This window comes from Puma concolor, chromosome B2 (assembly GCF_028749965.1).
Source record: "Puma concolor isolate L17-30 chromosome B2, mPumCon1.1.hap2, whole genome shotgun sequence".
Lineage (NCBI taxonomy): Eukaryota > Metazoa > Chordata > Mammalia > Carnivora > Felidae > Puma > Puma concolor.
The window spans coordinates 150,444,104-150,464,393 of NC_141671.1; the positions used below are offsets into that span (position 1 = coordinate 150,444,104).

General features: G+C 43.4%; 1 protein-coding gene across 2 annotated transcripts in view; it reads right to left on the reverse strand.

Annotated features, from left to right (window-relative positions):
* The window catches only part of PDE10A (phosphodiesterase 10A), a 625,228-nt gene that overhangs the window by 65,209 nt on the left and 539,729 nt on the right, over positions 1 to 20,290 (reverse strand). For both annotated transcript variants that reach the window (XM_086708295.1, XM_086708293.1), the window contains 5 exons: positions 20,085 to 20,143; positions 17,745 to 17,796; positions 9,626 to 9,768; positions 7,038 to 7,130; positions 4,071 to 4,257 (listed from right to left, as the gene is read on the reverse strand). In XM_086708295.1, the coding sequence (XP_086564421.1) occupies positions 4,071 to 4,257; positions 7,038 to 7,130; positions 9,626 to 9,768; positions 17,745 to 17,796; positions 20,085 to 20,143 (534 nt within the window). The remainder of the gene's footprint in view (positions 1 to 4,070; positions 4,258 to 7,037; positions 7,131 to 9,625; positions 9,769 to 17,744; positions 17,797 to 20,084; positions 20,144 to 20,290) is intronic.

Genomic DNA, 20,290 nt, shown 5'->3' on the forward strand with positions numbered 1-20,290 from the left:
GAGCCTGTTTCCGATTCTGTGTCTCCCTCTCTCTCTGCCCCTCCCCCGTTCATGCTCTGTCTCTCTCTGTCCCCCAAAAAATAAATAAACGTTGAAAAAATAAATTAAAAAAAATAACTTTTTCCATATCTTAGCTCAGGTGGAATGCAAATGAAGAGAAATTGCTAAAATAAAATGTTTTCTGTCATTTCCTTATTAATGAAAGCAATACTTCAGGCCTCCTTGGAAAGAAAAGGGACAAGTAGGAATAAAATTGATGTTGAACAGTGGGAATCGAGTTTCTCAGTGTCAAAGAAGAAAGTTCCAACAACGGCAATGAGATGGCTTGAAGGAATTCTGTGGCGTAAGAGCAGAGGTGTCAACACGTATCTCAGGGAAAGAGAGAAAGAGGAAGTGACTCCAGAGGCTTAGGTAAAATCTCTCTTCTCAAATGGTGAGAAAAAGGGAAAACGTTTCAGAGGAGAAACCTGTCCGACAGCACCTTAACCAAACGAGGAAGCGAACATCACCAAAGGATGTGTCCCTGCTCAGGGGATCTGCTGGAAACACATCAGCCTGTGAGAGTCCTGCCAAAATTATAACCTCAATATAATCATGAGGAAACGTCAGACAAGTCCAAATTAAGAAACATTCTACAAATCACTGGCCTATATGCTTAAAAAATACCCAGGTCATGAAAGGCCAAGAGTAAGGAATGGGTCCAGATGAAAGGACGCTAAAGAAGTCTGTAGTTTAGGGACGGCCTGGGGGGCTCAGTGGGTTAAGCGTCTGACTCCTGATTTCAACTCAGGTCACGATCTCAGGGTTCGTGAGTTCGAGCCCCACGTCGAGTTCTGCGCGGATAGCTGCGGAGCCTGCTTGGGACTCTCTCTCTCCCCCTTTCTCTCTCCCCCTCCTCTGCTCGCGCACTCTCTCTCTCTCTCTCTCAAAATGAATAAAATGAACATAAAAAAGAAGAAGTTTGTAGGTAAGATACCTGGCATAGGTCAGGGGCTGAATTTAGTCCCCAAATTCCTATGTTGAAACCTTAAATCTGTAGTGCCTCAGAAGGTGACATGTTAGGAGACAGGGCCTTTAAGAGGCGATTAGGGTAAAATGAGGTCAAAAGGCTGGGCCTGAATTCGGTAGGACATGTGTCCTTCTGAGCAAAGGGGACCAGAACCCAGACACGCACAGGAGGAGGACCATATGTAGACACAGGGAGAAGAGGGCCACCTAGAGACCAAGGAGAGAGGCCTCAGAAGAAACCGAAGTCACTGACACACTGGGACTTGGAGTTGCCAGACTGTGGCTGATCACTTCCTGTTGTCTAAGCCAGCCAGTCTACAGTGCGGGTCATGACAGTCCTAACAAACTTGTACGGTTCCAACAGGAATTTCTGGACTTTGAAATTCTGCAGTGGAAAAATGAGATGATGTACTTGTCTTTAGAAAATACAAACAAAAGCACTTGGGCGTTAGGGGACATTTTGTCTAAAACACGCTCTCAAACAGATCAGAGAAACACACATCTATGAATGGGATGGAGAGAGAACAAAGAAAGAAAGAAAGAAGGAAAGAAAGAACAAAAGAACGAAAAAGAACGAAAGAACAAAAGAAAGAAGGAAAGAAGGAAAGAAAGGAAGGAAGGAAGGAAGGAAGGAAGGAAGGAAGGAAGGAAGGAAGGAAAGAAGAAAATCAAGGTAAAAATGGCAACATACCAACACTGGGGAGCACAGGTAACGGTATGAGGGAACCTTTGTATTATTTTTGTAACGTTGCCTTCTGTCTGAAGTTATTTTAAAATAAAAAGTATAAAAAACTTACACTAAGCTTAGTTTCAGTCTAAAATAGGTAAAATGTATTTATAGGTATATTAACCATTTTTTAAGCCACAGACATCTTATTAGGATAGAACAGTTTCCAATAATTGATATTTTTTACTTTTGATAATCATTTATCAAAATTTCGTAACATGGTTACTTTGATCACATAATGACATATATACTATCGCAAGCCAAAATTAGTTTTTAACACTTATTATACATGTTTTAGCTTATCTTAATAAATAAAACACTTTAAAGCCTAAAACATGTTACATTAGATCAAACTTCTGTGGGGTACAGAAATACATATTCAGAGAGAGAAAAGAATGATGCTAGGGTTTACGATCATATGACCTTATTGTTATATATTTAAATGGACTATAAGGTTCTCAAGTTGCTACAGTAGATTCCACCGGAAACATTTTTAAAAAACCCATAAAGGGGTGCCTGGGTGGCTCGGTCGGTTAAGCATCCAACTTCAGCTCAGGTCATGATCTCACAGTTTTGTGAGTTCGAGCCCCGTGTCGGGCTCTGTGCTGACAGCTGGGAGCCCGGAGCCTGCTTCAGATTCTGTGTCTCTGGCTCTCTCTGCCCCTCCCCTGCTCATGCTCTGTCTCTCTCTGTCTCGAAAATAAAAACACTAAAGAAAATTTAAAAAACCGATAAAAACCAATATTCAGGATATACTAGAAATTATATTCTCTGCAACTTTTTTAAAAGTTTACGTATTTATTTTGGGGGGAGGGCAGAGAGAGAGAGACAGAGAATCCCAAGCAGACTCCGTGCTGTCAGTGTAGAGCCTGACGCAGGCCTTGAACTCACAAACTGTGAGATCATGACTTGAACCGAAATCAAGACTTGGGCATGTAACCAACTGAGCCCCCCAGAGGTCCCCTCTCTGCAACTTTTAAACTAAAGAAAACAAATGTAAGCCTGTCTATATATATATAAATATATATATATATATATATATATAAATATATATATATATATATATATATATATATATATATATATAAATAAATATATATATATGTAGATTTATGAGAAATACAGGTACAGAAAATGTTTAAAGCAAAAAGTATTTGCCGGCTGTACTAATGTATTTCTGATGAACTGGGTGGCAGGAGAGGTCCCCGTGAGAGGGCACAGGGTGACGCAGAGGAGGGGTGTTCTTACTAAACAGCACTGAGTTGCATACGGTTGTCCCTAGTCACCAGAGTACTGCTTTTTGCCACTTTTGTTCCTAATCATCTCTCAGCCGTTTCCATCAGCTATGTGGCTGTCCCTATGGAACTCGAGGTTCTATCTCCAAAAAGTACACTTTTCCACATTAGTATGGTGGTGACTCCCATTTACATTGGTTTAGCTTTGTAAAAGGTTACAATTTGCCCGGACTTTTAAATGCCAGTAATATCATTAAAGGATTATCAGAGTTTACCTAATACCAAATGTTTATCTCAACTATTTAAAAAATTTTTTTTTTCAACGTTTATTTATTTTTGGGACAGAGAGAGACAGAGCATGAACGGGGGAGGGGCAGAGAGAGAGGGAGACACAGAATCGGAAACAGGCTCCAGGCTCTGAGCCATCAGCCCAGAGCCCGACGCGGGGCTTGAACTCCCGGACCGCGAGATCGTGACCTGGCTGAAGTCGGACGCTTAACCGACTGCGCCACCCAGGCGCCCCTATCTCAACTATTTTAAAGCAAGGCCTAAAAAACAAACGGAAACTCACTTAATAGATCATTCAGCGACCAGGGCACATGTGTTGTGGGGGGGTCGAGTGCACTGACCCCTAATCTGACCACCGTGCTGAGACGTGCCCCACGCGGTCTCACGAGTGGGACTGTTCTGGGGGGGGTGTCAACACAGGAGTCACTGCCATCTTTTGTACAAGACTCTCCGATGCAGGACATATGACAGACAGTAAGGGTTTAGATAACATTTCCTTACTCATTTCAGTACATACTGTGACAGGTAAACCTTGTATTTGAATATTGCACCTTTACATAACCTCATTTTTGTTTTTAACAGATTCGTCTTGAAACAAATGCAAATTATTAGAAGAGTTTTTTTTTTTTTTTCCCCAAAGCATTTTAAGACCTCTCGTGAAATATGTACAACCAGGAATCACTTTTCTGGGTTACGAAGGAAATGCTGGGGTGGGGGGGGGGCGGGGGGGAGAAACCTTTCCACTGCTTTACCTAAAAGGGTTCAAAGTGGATACGGAGTAGTAAAAAGACATTTAAAACAGCGTCACTTACATTGGCACAGTGTAGGGCTAACGCACAGAAGACAGCAAACATCTTGAAGTTGTTCTCGTCCGTTTTCGAGAAGGCACTACCGCTCAGTTTGTTGACCATCTGCACCACGCCTATGACACTCCCCCGACTCACGATGGGCATGCACAGTATGTTCCGCGTGGTGTAGCCCGTGTACAAGTCCACTTCCCTGTGGTAGCGTTCGAGAGCAAAACACACACACACACACACACACACACACACACACACACACACACAGAAGAAAGTGAACTATACATTCCGTCATAAGTCTCAAGTGAGTTTTGCGATTTACATGCTTCCATTACAAAGGAACTATAATGGGGCCACTTAGCTTCTAAATTCAAGGACAGTGTGACATTTGGAAGTACCGAGCTAAAATCTTTTCAAAAGCATCCTAACCAATTTGTTCTTTTATTTTCAAGAGTTTTTCGGAACAGTCTCTAGGGGGCTTTGTTTATCATCCGGTGTTGAGAATCCACCATGGTCAGGTCAACACAGACAAACTGGATGCAGAGGAAAAAATATAATAAATTCGGTAAAATAGCGTTCTTTTGGACTTGGCTGTATGTTATGAGAGATGTAACTTGCTAGTAAACAAACTTAAATGGGAGTTATCACCTTACGAATTTAGAGCAGGGGTCAGCACACTGCAGACTAGGGGCCAAAACAGCCCTCTGCTATTTTGTTAACGTTTTTATTTCTTTAATGTATATTTATTTATTCATATGAGAAAGAGAGAGAGAGAGAACGAGAGAGAACTAGAGAGCAGGGGAGGGGCAGAGAGAGAGGGAGAGAGAGAATCCCAAGCAGGCTCCGCAGCTGTCAGCACAGAGCCTGATGTGGGGCTTGAACTCACGATCCGTGAGATCATGACCTGAGCCGAAATCAAGAGTCAGACGCTTCACCGACGGAGCCCCCCGGGCGCCCCTGTTAACAGTTTTAATGGAACACAACCGCACCATTCTTGAATGGATTGTCACCACCCTGCAACACAGCTGAGGACTTGTGCCAGAGACGTTATGGCCCCAAATACTCACTAACTGATCCTTAATAGAAAATGTTTGCGGCCTCCTGATTTTGAGAAAATATTTTTTACAAATAGGACTCAGTTCCACAGACACAGCCAGACAGCTAGAGGCGGCCATTCGTGCCTGGCTTCCTGCACTTAGAGTAATGTTTTGAGACTGATCCATATCGTAGCAGGTACCATGGTACAAATGGCCCAGCACCTCTCATGGCTGCGCAGTGTCCCAGGGTATGAAATACCCATCTTATTTACCCACTCACCAGTTCACGGATATTAGTGTTTGCTGACAGCCGGTTTTTTTGGCAATTGTGAAAAATGCTGTTTTGCAGATGTGCAGACAAATCTCTGGGTGGATACGTGTTGTTTTTCTGGATCCCTCGGAGTGTGGCCGACTGAGTGCAGTCAGTATGTGCTTAACTCTACAAGAAACTGCAGAACTGTTCTCCACAGTGGCTGCCCCTTTCTCCATTCCCACCAGCAAGGTATGAGAACCCAGGCTTCTGCACATCCTCGCCAGCACTTGCCGGGGCCACTTTTTAAAAACTATCCGTTCACACTGCCGTGTAACGAGATCTCATCGTCAAATTATATCCCCCTCACATCAGGCATCTTTTCATGTGTCTAATGGCCATTCATGCATCTTCTTTTGTGAAATGTTTGTTAAAATGTGGGGTTCTATTCATTACGGTAGAGGTATCCTATTACAACGGAAGAGTTGTTTACGTATTCTGGAGACAGTTATTTTGTCAGATTCAAGCTTTGCAAATATTTTCTCACAGTCTGTTGTTTGCCTTTTCATGGTTCTTAAAAGTTGACCCATAAAATTTTTATCTAACAGTTTTATAAATAAGGATATATAAATATTTTCAATGTTTAAGCGCTAAAATAATAAGTTTGGGTTTTTCTGGAAAAAAAACCTGACATTTTCTACATGCTCGTAATTTATTGATAAAACATTACTAAGATAAAGTTGTGTTTATATACAAGTTGCACATGTTCATCATTAATCAAGTTTCTAAAAAAAATGCTTACTGTTTATTTAATTGCCTCTTAAAGTAAACCAAATGTTTGAATTAATAGAACACTAACGTCAAAATATTTGAACTATTACTCCCTACCAGTCACAGCATCAATCTTGAGACTTTCAATTTTTAAGATTTGTTAAAATCAGATTATATAATTTGGTTTCTAATTCTCCAAAGAAACTCAAAACAAAATAAAAAATCTTTATAAGCCATCCGATATCCAACTTGGATAATATCCGATAAAAGCGGCAATCCATGGAGCCCCTGGTTTCTGTCTTTTGCAAAGTTGCCCGATCTCTTATGAGTATTTTCTCTAATTTTAGACACACGCGCGCACGCGCGCGTGCACACACACACACACACACACACACACACCCTACAAAATAGGCATCACTGTACCATTTTAAAGATGAGAAAACTGAGACTCCAAGAGATAAAGTAACTCACTCCAGGTCACTCCAGAGTTAATTAATGATGGGACAGGGATTCCAAGGTAGGAAATTTCATCAGGAGAGGTTACTGCCTTGTAAGGTACGGTTTGATGGAGAATATGCCCAGGAAAAAATGAGAACACTATAATAACAATAATAAAATGATAATAATAATAATAAAAATGAAAGCAGCCTTAAAAGTTTAAACTGCTCCTGTATAAATGTGTTTATCGCATCTTAATCTCCTGTAGCTGGATAGCATTAGTGGTTTGGAGTCCATCATTTTATAAATATCTGAAAACACTTGAGGACTGATAAGAGAGTTGGTTCAAAGAAAGTGTCACAGAGCGCCCAGGAGGAAGGACCTCACGGCGATGGCAGGTGGGGAACTGGGGGCGCGTCATTACAGAGGCTCCAGCCAAGTGGGACGTGACAGAGAGAAGATGGGCCGTAAGCTATTTCTTACCTGTTGAAGCGTGGGTCTGCATAGGCATCTGGAATGTTCAGGACTTCCCCTGTTCTTGCTACCTGACCAGCAATCCCTTTCTCAATTGAAAATCTGCAGATATAAAACCAGAGGGACATGCTAATTAAAATATAGATGATGTCAAATAATTCGGAACATGGAACATTTCACCACCCACTAAAGAGTAAGCGAAAAAGCACTGTTTTATTTTAAATACTCGCACTAATTTTACGTTTACGTATTCAAAATCACCTTATTAGGACATAATACGGAAAGGTAAAGTAGAAAACCACTGCACGGTCATCACGGGAGAGCTTGTTGTAGGATATAATCCACAGTACATTAAACTACACTGGGTCACAAGTTGAAATTGAACAATGAACTAGCAGTCTCCTCTCATGACCAATAATAATCTTTTATAGTTGCAAAGCACCTTGTAATTTACAAGACGCAATATAAGTTTTCTTTAACTATTTATACCTATTTTTATTTATTTATTTATTTGTTAGTTTTTAAGTAGGCTCTGTGCCCAGTACGGGGCTTGAACTCATGACCCTGAGATCAAGAGCCTCACGCTCTACCGACTGAGCCCAGCCAGGCACTCCTGAACATAAATTTTCTTAACGAATTCTCACTGTGGTGTGAACGGAAGCCCATAAGGTTCAGGAATTTGTCAGTACTCCTAAAATACTGGTGGCACAACAGAAACGAGGTCCACACCAGTACACTTCCCACCACACCACACATATAGCCAAACACATAGGTTACATGAGAGTTTACTCCCGACTTGAGACACTACGCAGGACTAGGACTTGAAGGCATTTATAACACAAGCGCTGCCTAAAAATAACACAACTTACAACGTCTAGTATCTTTAATTCTCTAATTTGCCAAATTTAAAAACAGTCAAAATGCACGCTTTCTTTGATTACCCTTAATTATGTTTTGATATATCAGTGTTTTCTTTTACAAATATATTCTCATTTTATAGTTTTCTCGTTGTGGTATCATCATAACTCATGCGCTCGTTTCAAATTAGTTAAGAAACATGTCTACAGTCTACGATATCTACAGATTTCAAAAGCTGGAAAATACTTTTCATAATATTACATTTTCGACATTATAGGAAATCACTGTTCCTGAAATAAAGCTCAACTTTAAGGCTGTTCCCTAGGGGAAAAAATAAAAGGAAAGTCGACACAAAAGAGAATGAAGTTTCTTAAAAGAGCAAAAAATGAACCCAACATTGCACAGAGAGCAAGCTTGTTTCGTCCTGGTTTTCTTGCGCTTCGAGCAAGACGAACAGAACAAATTAGACGGCTGTAGGAAAAGAGTGTTAGAACCATTTCATGATTTATGCCTGATTTTCCTGCTTGGCTGCCTTTGTCAGCGGAGGCCCTGGCAAGGCAGGCGCTCACATACACGGCTAGCACCAGCTGGCCACTGGAGCGAGCGCGGCCGGCACATTCCCCTCACTGTCTCTCCCAGGCCCGTCCACGCAAACTTCGAGTGACCGTCTCCAAAAGGAGATCGATACCAGCACCGTCAAGGGACACTGAGCCTTCGGCAAGAGAGCTCCCTTTACCTAAATGACTACGTGCAGACTGACTTACTGAGGGGCTAAAAAGCAAATACACCAGAAATAAAACAAGTAAAAATAACAAATCTAAACAGCGCCACGACTTCGGACTGCGAATCCGTGAGTGTGGAATGCAGGGCCCGGCACAGAAGGGGAAGTGCTCAGGGGCAGGGGCAGTGGCAGTGGCGAGGCCTGGCTCGGGGCCACACGCATGTTTCTGGCACCTGATCCGCTCTCTTACATGACAGAGCAAAGAAGAGCAGAACTTAGTTCGTGAGGAATTGTGTTTTGCTACGGCGTTTGCAACCACCAGAGCGCGTTACGCTCTTGCGTGGAAAAACAGTTGCACGAGACGTATAAGCAAAGGAACGCAAGGACGATCTCTGGGCGTCAGTGACGGTGCTCCCCGCAGCGGTTCAGATTGTGTGACCTGACTGTGGCAGGCACGCCTTACAGCCAGACCCCATTCCGTCCATTTAAGCGACGGCAGCTGCCACTTAAGGAACGAAGAAGGCTGTAGTTTCCAGATGCAGCGGGCGTGTGCTATCTGACTGACCACACCAGCTGTTCGGTTACGGACTCGTGTGCTTAAGTCATTCAGTCTATCAGGTCCATTTCCGCTACGGTCTGTAGGCTGAGACCGCCGTCGGCTGGGAAGGGGCGGGGGCGATACCCCGCCGCTCCTACACAGAGGACCTGCAGACTCCAGGTGGGATGTTCCTTTACCTACCTGGGAGCACTAGTAAGTTTTTCCAACATGATTTCCAAAAGGACCGCCTCCGGAAGACGGCATTTCCAGGAGTGACGCTAAAGCTTCCTAGGCGTGGTTTCGCTGGCACTGCAATGTCATTCCCAGAAGTACTACCTTCAGGAGGCGGGTCCTGGTGGGAATGATATCACAGTATGACAAGTACTGTCAGCATACCTGTGAACAGGCACAGAAAGGTGGGTAACGGAACACCTGCACAGCCGCACTCGCAGTATAGGGACATTCTACTTCTAGCTGTACCTGATTTCTTTGGTCTTCTTGAAGACAGGTTTTCCTTCCTTTTCCTCTCCGATATCAAAAAGGTCTGAATATAACTCCTTGTTCTTATGGTCTACCTGGAAAAGTGCACAACGGTCGGCATTCACCAGATTTTTTGCATATATCTAAAGACAAACGATAAAGGGAGAGTGAGCCGACGAGAAATTCAGAGTTTAAAGGCAAACGTTATCAGACATAAATCTAAATGTCAGCTGACCTATACTCCACCTGGGCAGCAAATGAGCGTGGTAACTAAACAAATGTGAGCACATAAACACTCTGTTAACGTGCTGACACCGGCCGGCACCGATATGGACAAACAAACAGCCGCGGGGTATGCACGTCGTGCTGTTGCCGACACCGCACGGGTCTCGAAGGGGCTGGGACGCAGTTACCGGCCCCGCCCCCTCAGAGCCCTTCCCTCACGCCGGTCCCTCTTCCAGAACCTCTGGGCTTACCCTTGTGCCCCCCGGGCGAGCCATTCTGCCGGGCTGGTATTTGCGACACGTCGGTCGTGAACAAAATACGACACGTAATCTCTCGTGAGGTTCGTCTTCACGTTTGTTGCCCCTACTTGCTGCCCTAACGATCCTGTGTAATTATTACCAAGCGTTTCCCGGGTGCCCACACGTTTACACACTCCGGGTGCCTTGATTCACTTAGTCCTCACGGTGATAACATTAAGTCAGGGAGCGTTTTCATCTCCACTTTACGAGTGAGGACAACCGAGGCAGGAGGTCACTCCTCATCCACTCTCCCGCGCCTAGTCAATGGCAGACCGCGTGTTTGAACTCGTGCTAGCTATTTTCACGGTCCGGCTCTTGCAATAAAAACACCCTTTGCCATTTCTAACTGCAACACTCTGTTCACTTTGTCATTCACTTGTTCATCAGTCTCTTTCCGCAGTTACTTCTTTAACGCTAACATATCCCACTGACCCTGCCGGGCCGGGACTACGGTTGGAGAATTCTGGCAACCGCAGACCCCCGGACTGTAGACATGAGATTTATTCCTCGGAGGAAAAGAGCCATCACAAAAGTCTGTGCAAGAGGGACATGGGCCACCTTGTGGCCACCGGAAAATATACAATCTCATGTGAAATCACTTTATTGATTCAATGAAAAGAAGTCAGCATGGGTTAGATACACTGGTTCATCTCATATCATATACTTGTCTTTATAGATTGTACTCATTCCCTGAGTTCAGGCTGTGCCAGGGACTGATTTTACTGCATATTAAGATTATGAGAACTTGACAGTTTGTCTCTTTCCATTAGCCTGTGAGTTCTGGGACAGCAGAAGCTGCTTCTTTTTCCCACAGTATTGCAAATGCCCAGCACAAGGCCTAGAGTAGAGGTCAGCTAACTAAGTCCATCAGCCAAAGCCAGGCCATTGCCTGTTTTTATAAATAAAATTTTATTGGGAAAGGATTATGTTCATTCCTTTACGCAATGTTTAAGGCTGCTACAATAGCAGAGCTCAGTGTCTGCAATAGCGTTTGGCCCATGGAGCGTAAAACTTTACCAGAAAGGTTTGCCAACCCTTAGGTTAAAACACATAAGCCTTGGGGCGCCTGGGTGGCGCAGTCGGTTAAGCGTCCGACTTCAGCCAGGTCACGATCTCGCGGTCCGGGAGTTCGAGCCCCGCGTCAGGCTCTGGGCTGATGGCTCAGAGCCTGGAGCCTGTTTCCGATTCTGTGTCTCCCTCTCTCTCTGCCCCTCCCCCGTTCATGCTCTGTCTCTCTCTGTCCCAAAAATAAATAAACGTTGAAAAAAAAAATTAAAAAAAAAAAAAAACAACACATAAGCCTTCCATAACCCAAGAAGTCTCAATAAATATTGGAGGAAGGATGAACGACATCAAGTTAGGGAGACAGTAATGGGACTGTGTTTTGGCAAATGGAAGAATCGCCCATTTATTCTGCAAACTCATGGTATCTTGAACTTTTAAATAATAATAATGGTCCTGAACTATTAGTGATTACATTATGAAAAGCAAAATTTGCATCCCTACTGACTAGGTCATGTTAAATGCTTAATACTTTGGCACATACTTATGTTAATAATTATAAAAATCTAAACAGAACGGCCAATTTTCTAGAAAAGTGAGTTGACAAGTAATTGAAAAATCTGAGCAGAAACAGAATAATAGGGCTCCTGGGTGGCTCAGTCAGTTAAGAATCTGACTCTTGGTTTCGGCTCAGGTCATGATCTCACAGTTCATGAGACTAAGGCCTGTGTCGGGCTCTGAGGGGACAGTGTGGAGCCTGCTTGGGATTCTCTCTCCCTCTCTCTCTCTGCCCCTCTATTTATTTCTCTCAAAGTAAATAAACATTAAAAAAAAAGAAGAAACAATAATACAGACAATTGAAAAATTGTCAAAGTATTATCTCCATAAAAGGCATCAGGCCCAAATGATTTCAAATATGAATCACTTAAGAATCTTCAACAAATAAATTTCCATCCTATGTTCAGAAAGAACACAAGTTTTTCAGTTATTTTCGAAGCTCTGCTATGCCACTGATACTGAAAATTAACAAAGACACTATAAAAAAGCAAATTACAGACCAATTTACCTTGGAACCCAGAGAAAACTCATAAATAAAAATTTCAGTAAATCAGACTTAGGAATTAACGTATTATAATATTTAAAAACTATTCAGAACTGTTCAGTATCATAAACTCTAACATTTCATAATAGCAATAAAACAAAGGAAGAGATGATACAATTATCTTCATGTCGCCAAAAATGCACGTGAAGCAATTCAGCCATCCTTCACGATAAAAACTTTGGTCAAGTGAAACCGAAGACTGGATCCACACGCACATGTGTGTATGTGTACGTCTATACCCATATCCCAAGGCCCTACAATGTCTGGCTTTGACAACCGACGGGGCCACACCCAGTGGACCCACAGCGCTATGGGAACCTGGGACACTTGCCTTAAGGGGTTCACACACAGACTCACTTGCCTCAGGGACCAGCGCACAAGCAGCAGTTGGAGAAGCTCCTAGAATGTACCTGAAGGAGATTCATTTGCTAATTTTAAAGTGTCTGCCAGATGGGCAGGAGCCCTGGGGGACACAAAAGCGCTGGTGCCTTTTCTGCACTCCCCTTGTACCTTAACAGCGCTGATGGGTGCACCCCAGAGGCCGTGAAAGCTGGTGGGTGCACCCCAGCCCAGTGCTGCCCGTCAGCCTCACTACCGCTGGTGGGCGTATGCAGTCCACACAGGGGGTCCTCCTTGATCACCTGGCTCTGGTGGCCGGGGCGGGGGTGGGGGGCTTGCATCATCGGGGACTACAGGACTGTGACAATCCAGGCTACCCCTCGCCCCATCCCCCCTAGGGCACGACACCGACAACAGACTGAAACACACCCCTCCTTCCTGTGAAAAAGGCCTGTGGACTTGTCACGGAGCGTCGACCTGAGGAGCCGTCGCAGGCTTGCCCACCTGGAGACCCCAGAGGAGCATCAGGGGTGGTTGGTCGAGGACACCATCTTCGTGCTCTCCTCGGCCCTGTCACAGCTCGCCAGTACCTCTCAGAAAGGAGCTCGTACGCTCGTCTGGAGCCCCAAATTTTACAAATGTCCCCCAGTTCAGCCGCCCTGGAGGCCAGCTCCACAGCTGAGGCCCACGTACGGTCGTACGTACATCTGCATCCTCTAAAAGCTGCTGCCTGACATTCTCCTTCTCATCAGCCAGGAACGAGGCACTGACACATCCTTCCGCGTGTAGCACTGTTAGGTCTTAGCACACCCTTCACGAGGGGGCCTAACAAGAATACATCCGGCTGCTGAGATGACTGCAAAGGTGTGAAAGACCATCAGGCGCCAGGGGAAGCTGAACGATGAGGCTTGCACAAGGTGCCCCTGCAAGGCCGGGGGGAGACAGCTGTCTCACCTCGTACAGAGAAACAACACAGAGACGGGCGCCTGGGGTGGGGGGCTCTGTGGGTTGAGCATCCGACTTCAGCTCAGCTCATGGTCTCACGGCCTGTGAGTCTGAGCCCCACATGGGGCTCTGTGTTGACAGCTCAGAGCCTGGAGCCTGCTTCGGATTCTGTGTCTCCCTCTCTCTCTGCCCCTCCCCCGCTCACGCTCTGTCTCTCTCTCTCTCTCTCTCAAAAATAAACATTTTTAAAAAAGAAAACAAACACAGAGAGTTGAGCAAAATGAAGAAAATAGAGAATATGTTCCAAACAAAGGAACAAGATAAAGCATCAGAAAAAGAAACTAATGAAATGGAGATCGGTAACTTAGATAGAACTCAATAACGGTCATAAAGACGCTCGCCCAACACGGGGAAGAGACTGACACAGTGAGAACGGACAACACACTCAATGATGAAAAGCTGAGAGCTTTTCCTCTAAGATCAGGAATAAGACAAGGATGCCACTCTCACCGGTTTTGTTCAACAGAGTATTAGCAGTTCTAGCCAGAATAGTGACGTAAGAGAAAGAAAAGGCATCCACATTCGATAAAAAGAAGTAAAACTGACATGATTTTATAGAGAGAAAACCCTAAAGACTCCGCGGGCACGCGCGCGCGCACACACACACACACACACACACACAAAACCTTTTAGAACTAATGAACAACTTCAGTAAAATTGCAGGGTATGAAATGAACATACAGAAATCTGCTGCATTTCTATATACTAACCAACTATTACAAACAGAAATTAAGAAAACAATCCCATTTACAACTGCATCAAAAGAATAAAATACCGAGGAACAAATTTCATCAAGGAAAGGAGAGACCTGTATGCTGGAAATTGTAAGACACTGATGAAAAAAGTTGAAGACACAAATAATTGGAAAGATACTCCATGCTCATGGATTGGAGGAACTAATATTGTTAAGATGACTGTATTATCCAAAACATCTACAGATGCAATGTAATCCCTATCAAAATCCCAATGGAATTTTTCACAGAACTAGAACAAAGAATCCTAACATTCCACACACAATACTGCAAATGGCCAGAGCAATCTTGAGAAAGAACCAATCTGGAAGTATCACAGTCCCTGATTTCAAACGATATGACAAAGCTATAATAATCAAAACAGTATGGTTCTGGCATAAAAACAAAATAGAGAGTCCACACAGATGGTCAATTTGTGACAAAGAAGGCAAGAATGTAAATGGGGAAAGGGTCGTCTCTTCCATAAAGGGTGCCAGGAAAACTAGACAGCCAGGATGCAAAGGAATGAAACTGGTCTAGTATTTTGTAACACATGAAAAAACGAACTCACAATGGATTAGAGACTTGAATGGGAGACCTGAAACCATAAAATTACAAGAACAAAAATATAGGCAGTAAGTCCTTTGGCCCTGGTCTTGGCAATGTTTTTTTTTTTTTTCTGGTTTGTTTTTTGTTTCTTTTTGTTGTTTTTGGATCTGATTCCAAAAGCAACGGCAACAAAAGGAAAAGTAAGTGGGAATACACAAACAAGAAATCTTTTGCACAGCAAAGGAAACCATCAACAAAATGAAGAGGAAATCTACTGAATGGGAGAAAATATTTACAAATCATATATCCAGTAAGGGATGAATATCCAAAATATATAAAAAATGCATACCACTAAACAGCAAAACACAACAATCCAATTAATAAATGGGCAGAGGATTTGAACAGATATTTTTCCAAAAAAGACATCGGATGGTCAACAGGTATGTGAAAAAGATGCTTAATTAACATCATGAATCGTCACGAAAATGCAAACCAAAACCTCTATGACGTATTACCTAAAACTCTTGAAATCAAGAGTCAGAAGCTCAACTGACTGAGCCGCCCAGGTGCCCGAATTATGCCTCATTTAAAAAAAACATACAATTTGCGGTAGTATTCATTTGGTTGAGCGTCCAACTCTTGATTTCACTTCAGGTCACGATCACACGGTTCACGAGATAGAGCCCCAGGCTGACAGCACAGAGTCTGCTCGAGTTTCTCTCTCTCCCCTTCCTCACCTGTGCACAGGTATCTCTCAAAATATATAAATAAACATTAAAAAAAACCCCACAATTAGGTAATAGAAAGAAGAGAGTGCATATATTTGATAAGGCAAATTTTACTGTTCAGTGTGCCATTGAATATGTCGGAAAATCAAGAAAATCAACTGAAAAACAATCACAGGTTGTGAGAAAGGCTTCTTCTGTTTTCAGATCAGTGATTCTGAACATAACGTTCACATTTTCATTCTCCCCAAATAGAGGCTTTCAGTTTGAACTGGTACTCTTATGTGCTGAAATCAGAAACCCTAGACCTGTTTTGGGAACATTTATGAACTCCAAACATCAGAAGGTCATTCTAAAAGCCACCTGCCTCTCTCATTCATGCCCACATGTGTGCGCGTGCACACACACTCACACACACACACACACACACACACACACAGCTTTACTCGTAAGTGGAAAGCAACTTCTTGATAACAAGAGTGGATTTAAGATCCAGTGAAAACAAGGCACACTGTTGGATGGAAGCAGGGAGAGTAACAAATTTTCCTCAGGGTGTAAGCTCCCATATCTCATCGTTAGGTATGTTGGTTGTAGGACCCCAGCAGATACTACGTAACTACTTAAGGACTTTTCCTCGTATTCCCAATTTGCTAGGAGTTTGCATCTACTGGGTGTTGAGTATTATAAAGTTTTTGTAATCCATTCTTAAAATAATGCAATTTTTCTCCCTTTACTCAATTAGAATTGGGAACTACGTTAATTTATTACTTAACGTCGAACTGCTCTTGCATTCCTGGGGTGAATGCTTCTTAGCTGATGTCACCTTTCCTCCTGGGTTTGCTGTTTACCACTGATTTCGGATGTTTGCGTCTATATTCTGCTCAGTGGCTTTCCTTTTTTCTACCGGTGGGGAATAGGAGCGTTAGGTCAAAAAGTCAAGGAATAGCCAGTGTCGGTGAGAACGTGGAGAAGCCGGAACCCGGGTGCACTGCTGACGGGAACAGAACCTGGCGCAACTGCACGGAAAACAGCCTAGCAGCTCCTCCGGAAGTGAAACACACAATCCCCGCGCGACCCGGCAGTGCCACTCCCTAAGTACGGAACAACTGAAAACACGTATTCAAGCGAAGAAAGCTATACAGATGTTCAAAGCAGTACTTTTCCCATCAGCCAAAATGTGGCAACAATCCAAACGTTTACCAGCTGACGATGGGCAAAGAACGTGCACGTCTATCCACATAACAGAGTATTATTCAGGCACAGAAATGAGTGAAGTGCTGATGTTTGTTACAGCACGGGAGGACTTGAACACAGTACGCTAAGGGAAAAAAGCCAGGCACAAAACCCACATATTACATGATCTCTTTTATGGGAGATGTCTAGAACAGGTAAATCCACAGAAAAAGAATTAGGTTAGCGGTTGCTTAGGATGGGGGCGGGGGTGGGCAGGAAGGAGAATGGGGGCCTCAATAGATGATGGCTAAAATGACACGGAGTGTCTTTTTTAAGTAATGAAAATGTTCTAAATCCACTGGTGATGGCTTCACGTATCTTTGAATATGCTAAAAACCAATGAACTGACCACTCGAAACGGACGAATAGTGTGGTATGTGAATTACATCTCAACAAAAACGGTCTTAAAAAAGATAAATAATACAAGAACCAGTCAACAAGTATTTTCCCTAGTCAAGCTATGTTAATCCATATATTTATATTTCTATATTCTTAATATTTTTCACTTCATAGAAGTCTACTTCCTGTGGCTTTCAGCTCCAAGTGCCCACTAGTCTTCCAGAAGAGAGGAACACGTAAGACTAAAACTAAACAGAATGAACCTCAAGTGGTTGGGAATCCCCACTACGGGCGATATGCACAAGGTCTTTTGGAGAATATAAGAAGGCACCGAATGTTTTTCAAAGTTTAGCTCGCCACTAAATAATGAAAAGCTCAGACATTTTCCCAAAAGTTACTGAAACCCCCTCACAATGAACAAAAGTCACAAAGAAATCAAAGCAACACCTGGAGATCACTAAGTGCCGTCTTTCCATCATGACTTTAAGACAGCTTATGCCTCTAATAATGCATTAAAATGTTCCCCCATATGTTAGGACATGAATCATTTTCGAACAAAAACCAACCTACCATTATGTGTTCAAGTAGAGAGTCTATTGCGACTATGTTATCAAAATATGTCCTGAAAAAAAAGGAACAGAAAACTGGTAATTACTCTAAATAGGAACACAGAACATCTTAAACTTTGCATACATTTCCCAGTTTTGTCTACGTTTAAGTAAAAAACGTAAAGATACATGTTGTTTGATTTTTGTCCTTTTGTGGAAACAACCAATAACAAGTTACTTTAGAGATAAATGAAACCTTATCAGTAACTTTGGTATGGAGTATCTAATTTCGAAGAGTATTTTATTGGTAAGTACCTATTTTGAGAGCAAGTCTGTAGCATTTAAGTAAAACTATGAAGGGATAAAATTGCTCACCATTTTTAATATTTTCATGAATAACTCTGATCTGAAATAAAAATGTTCAAATTTGCTTAATCTCATCAATACAGTTAAAATGTAAATTAGCACTGAAAACCTGGAAAGTTAAAACACAGTTGCACTGTACCGAGAAAGCCATGTAGCTCATTAGAGAAGAAACGTCAGAATACAAGAAATAATGACGACCTGATCATTTTACACGAGTAACTTGCGTTCATTATTACAAACAGCAGGTAAATACTTAGGAGATACGTGGCAGCTACATTAAAATGTCAACCTGATAAACGAGGAATGAGTAGGCATGTATTCTGGGGGATATTTTAATATAGGATCTCTGGTTCCTGGGAACTCAGCAAGGGACTCAGAATTAAGATAACTGAATAGTGATAAACAATGCCTTTCGCTTAAAAGACAAATTACCCAGCTTGGAGCCACTGAGACGCTGGTAATGTAACGTACCACAAGCAAGGGGGGAAGGTCCAGTGGGTTTCCCCGAGGGAAGAGACTTACAGGGATCGAATCGGGCTGTGGAAGCCTTGCAAGGTGTTCAACTACACTAGCAAAGGAAGGGGAGTGGCTTCCCTTCCTGTGCGCTTGGGTGGTCAAGTCACGTGTCCCAGAAGTACTGTTTGATTCTGTCTCGGGGACACAGGGGCCTGGCGATCAAAGGAAAGCACCCTCATTCCCACGCTTCTCTAATTGCGTATTTCAAAACATCACGTAACACAAAGCAGCACCTTCAGACTAATGAGTGCTGGGGTCCCAACAGTCCTTGACGAGGAAGGTGTTAAGGTGCCACCAAAGTGGCCCGTGAGGGAGAACGCGGTCCCGGCCGCTGCCGGTGGCCGTGGAACAGCAGGTACCTTATTCCTCCGTTAACTTGCCAGAGGACGTGGCCCTGAAGTGACCACCTCCTGGGCCATTATTTCAGATTTCGGCCATTCAGCAGATGGCTCAGATCTACAGACAACCCCGCGGGGAGGAGGGGAACCAATATGAACTGACACTGCGGTGAACGTCTCTACCTGCTTCCGCCCCCACCCAAGGAAGCTTTTCCAGGGCAAACTTCAGGGAAATGGAACATTTTCTCTAAGGTGGTATTTGAGCTCCCATACATGGGAAAATTAAAGTAATAGTAATATTGCCGATACGGGGGCGCCTGGGTGGCTCAGTCGGCGAAGCGTCCAACTCTCGGTTTCGGCTCAGGTCGTGATCTCATGGTTCGTGAGTTCCAGCCCCACGTTGGCTCTGTGCTGACAGCGTGGAGCCTGCTTGGGATTCTCTGTCTCTCCTTCTCTCTCTTTCTCTGCCCCTCCCTGCTCACTTTCTCTCTCAAAACAAATAAATAAACTTAAAAAAGATATTGCTCATCTGGTTTAATTTACTGACATTTTCAGAAAATGCCAGAGAGGGTTTTTGGAAAATAACAAACTAGAACATTTCCTCTTCTACTGCTCTTGGCTTTCTCCTGCAAAAACAGAAATACTTAGTACCTTTAACATGCGCTAGTGAGTCTAATTAGAAGATATGCACCAAATTGCAAATAAGTATTATCGCATATACGTCTGCAATCCTTCCCTTTTTTTTAAAATTTTTTTTTTCAACGTTTATTTATTTTTGGGACAGAGAGAGACAGAGCATGAACGGGGGAGGGGCAGAGAGAGAGGGAGACACAGAATCGGAAGCAGGCTCCAGGCTCTGAGCCATCAGCCCAGAGCCCGACGCGGGGCTCAAACTCATGGACCGCGAGATCGTGACCTGGCTGAAGTCGGATGCTTAACCGACTGCGCCACCCAGGCGCCCCTGCAATCCTTCCCTTGTAAAGTGACCACGGGTGCGAACGTAACTTCACGGTCCGGGACGGGAACCTTTCTTACCAGACTACCGACTGCAGAATACACAGTACCTATTGCCGTCGGAGCCTGCACTAAGGGTAAACCCCTGATCCGGAAGAACTACGTCACCCCTAGAAACCAACACTTACTTGGATACGTCAAGTAGGAAGTCATTCAATTCGGTCTGCTTGGCAAGGCCTCTGCACACCTGCCAAAGAGAATGATGACTATTAATTGTAAGAGAGCTCCCCTTACGAAAAGGAACAATTCCAGAATACTATTTTCCCTCACTGTATTTTGAAAGACGTGACGCGATCACTGTTTATAACATAGTAATACTATCAATGGCAAGTTG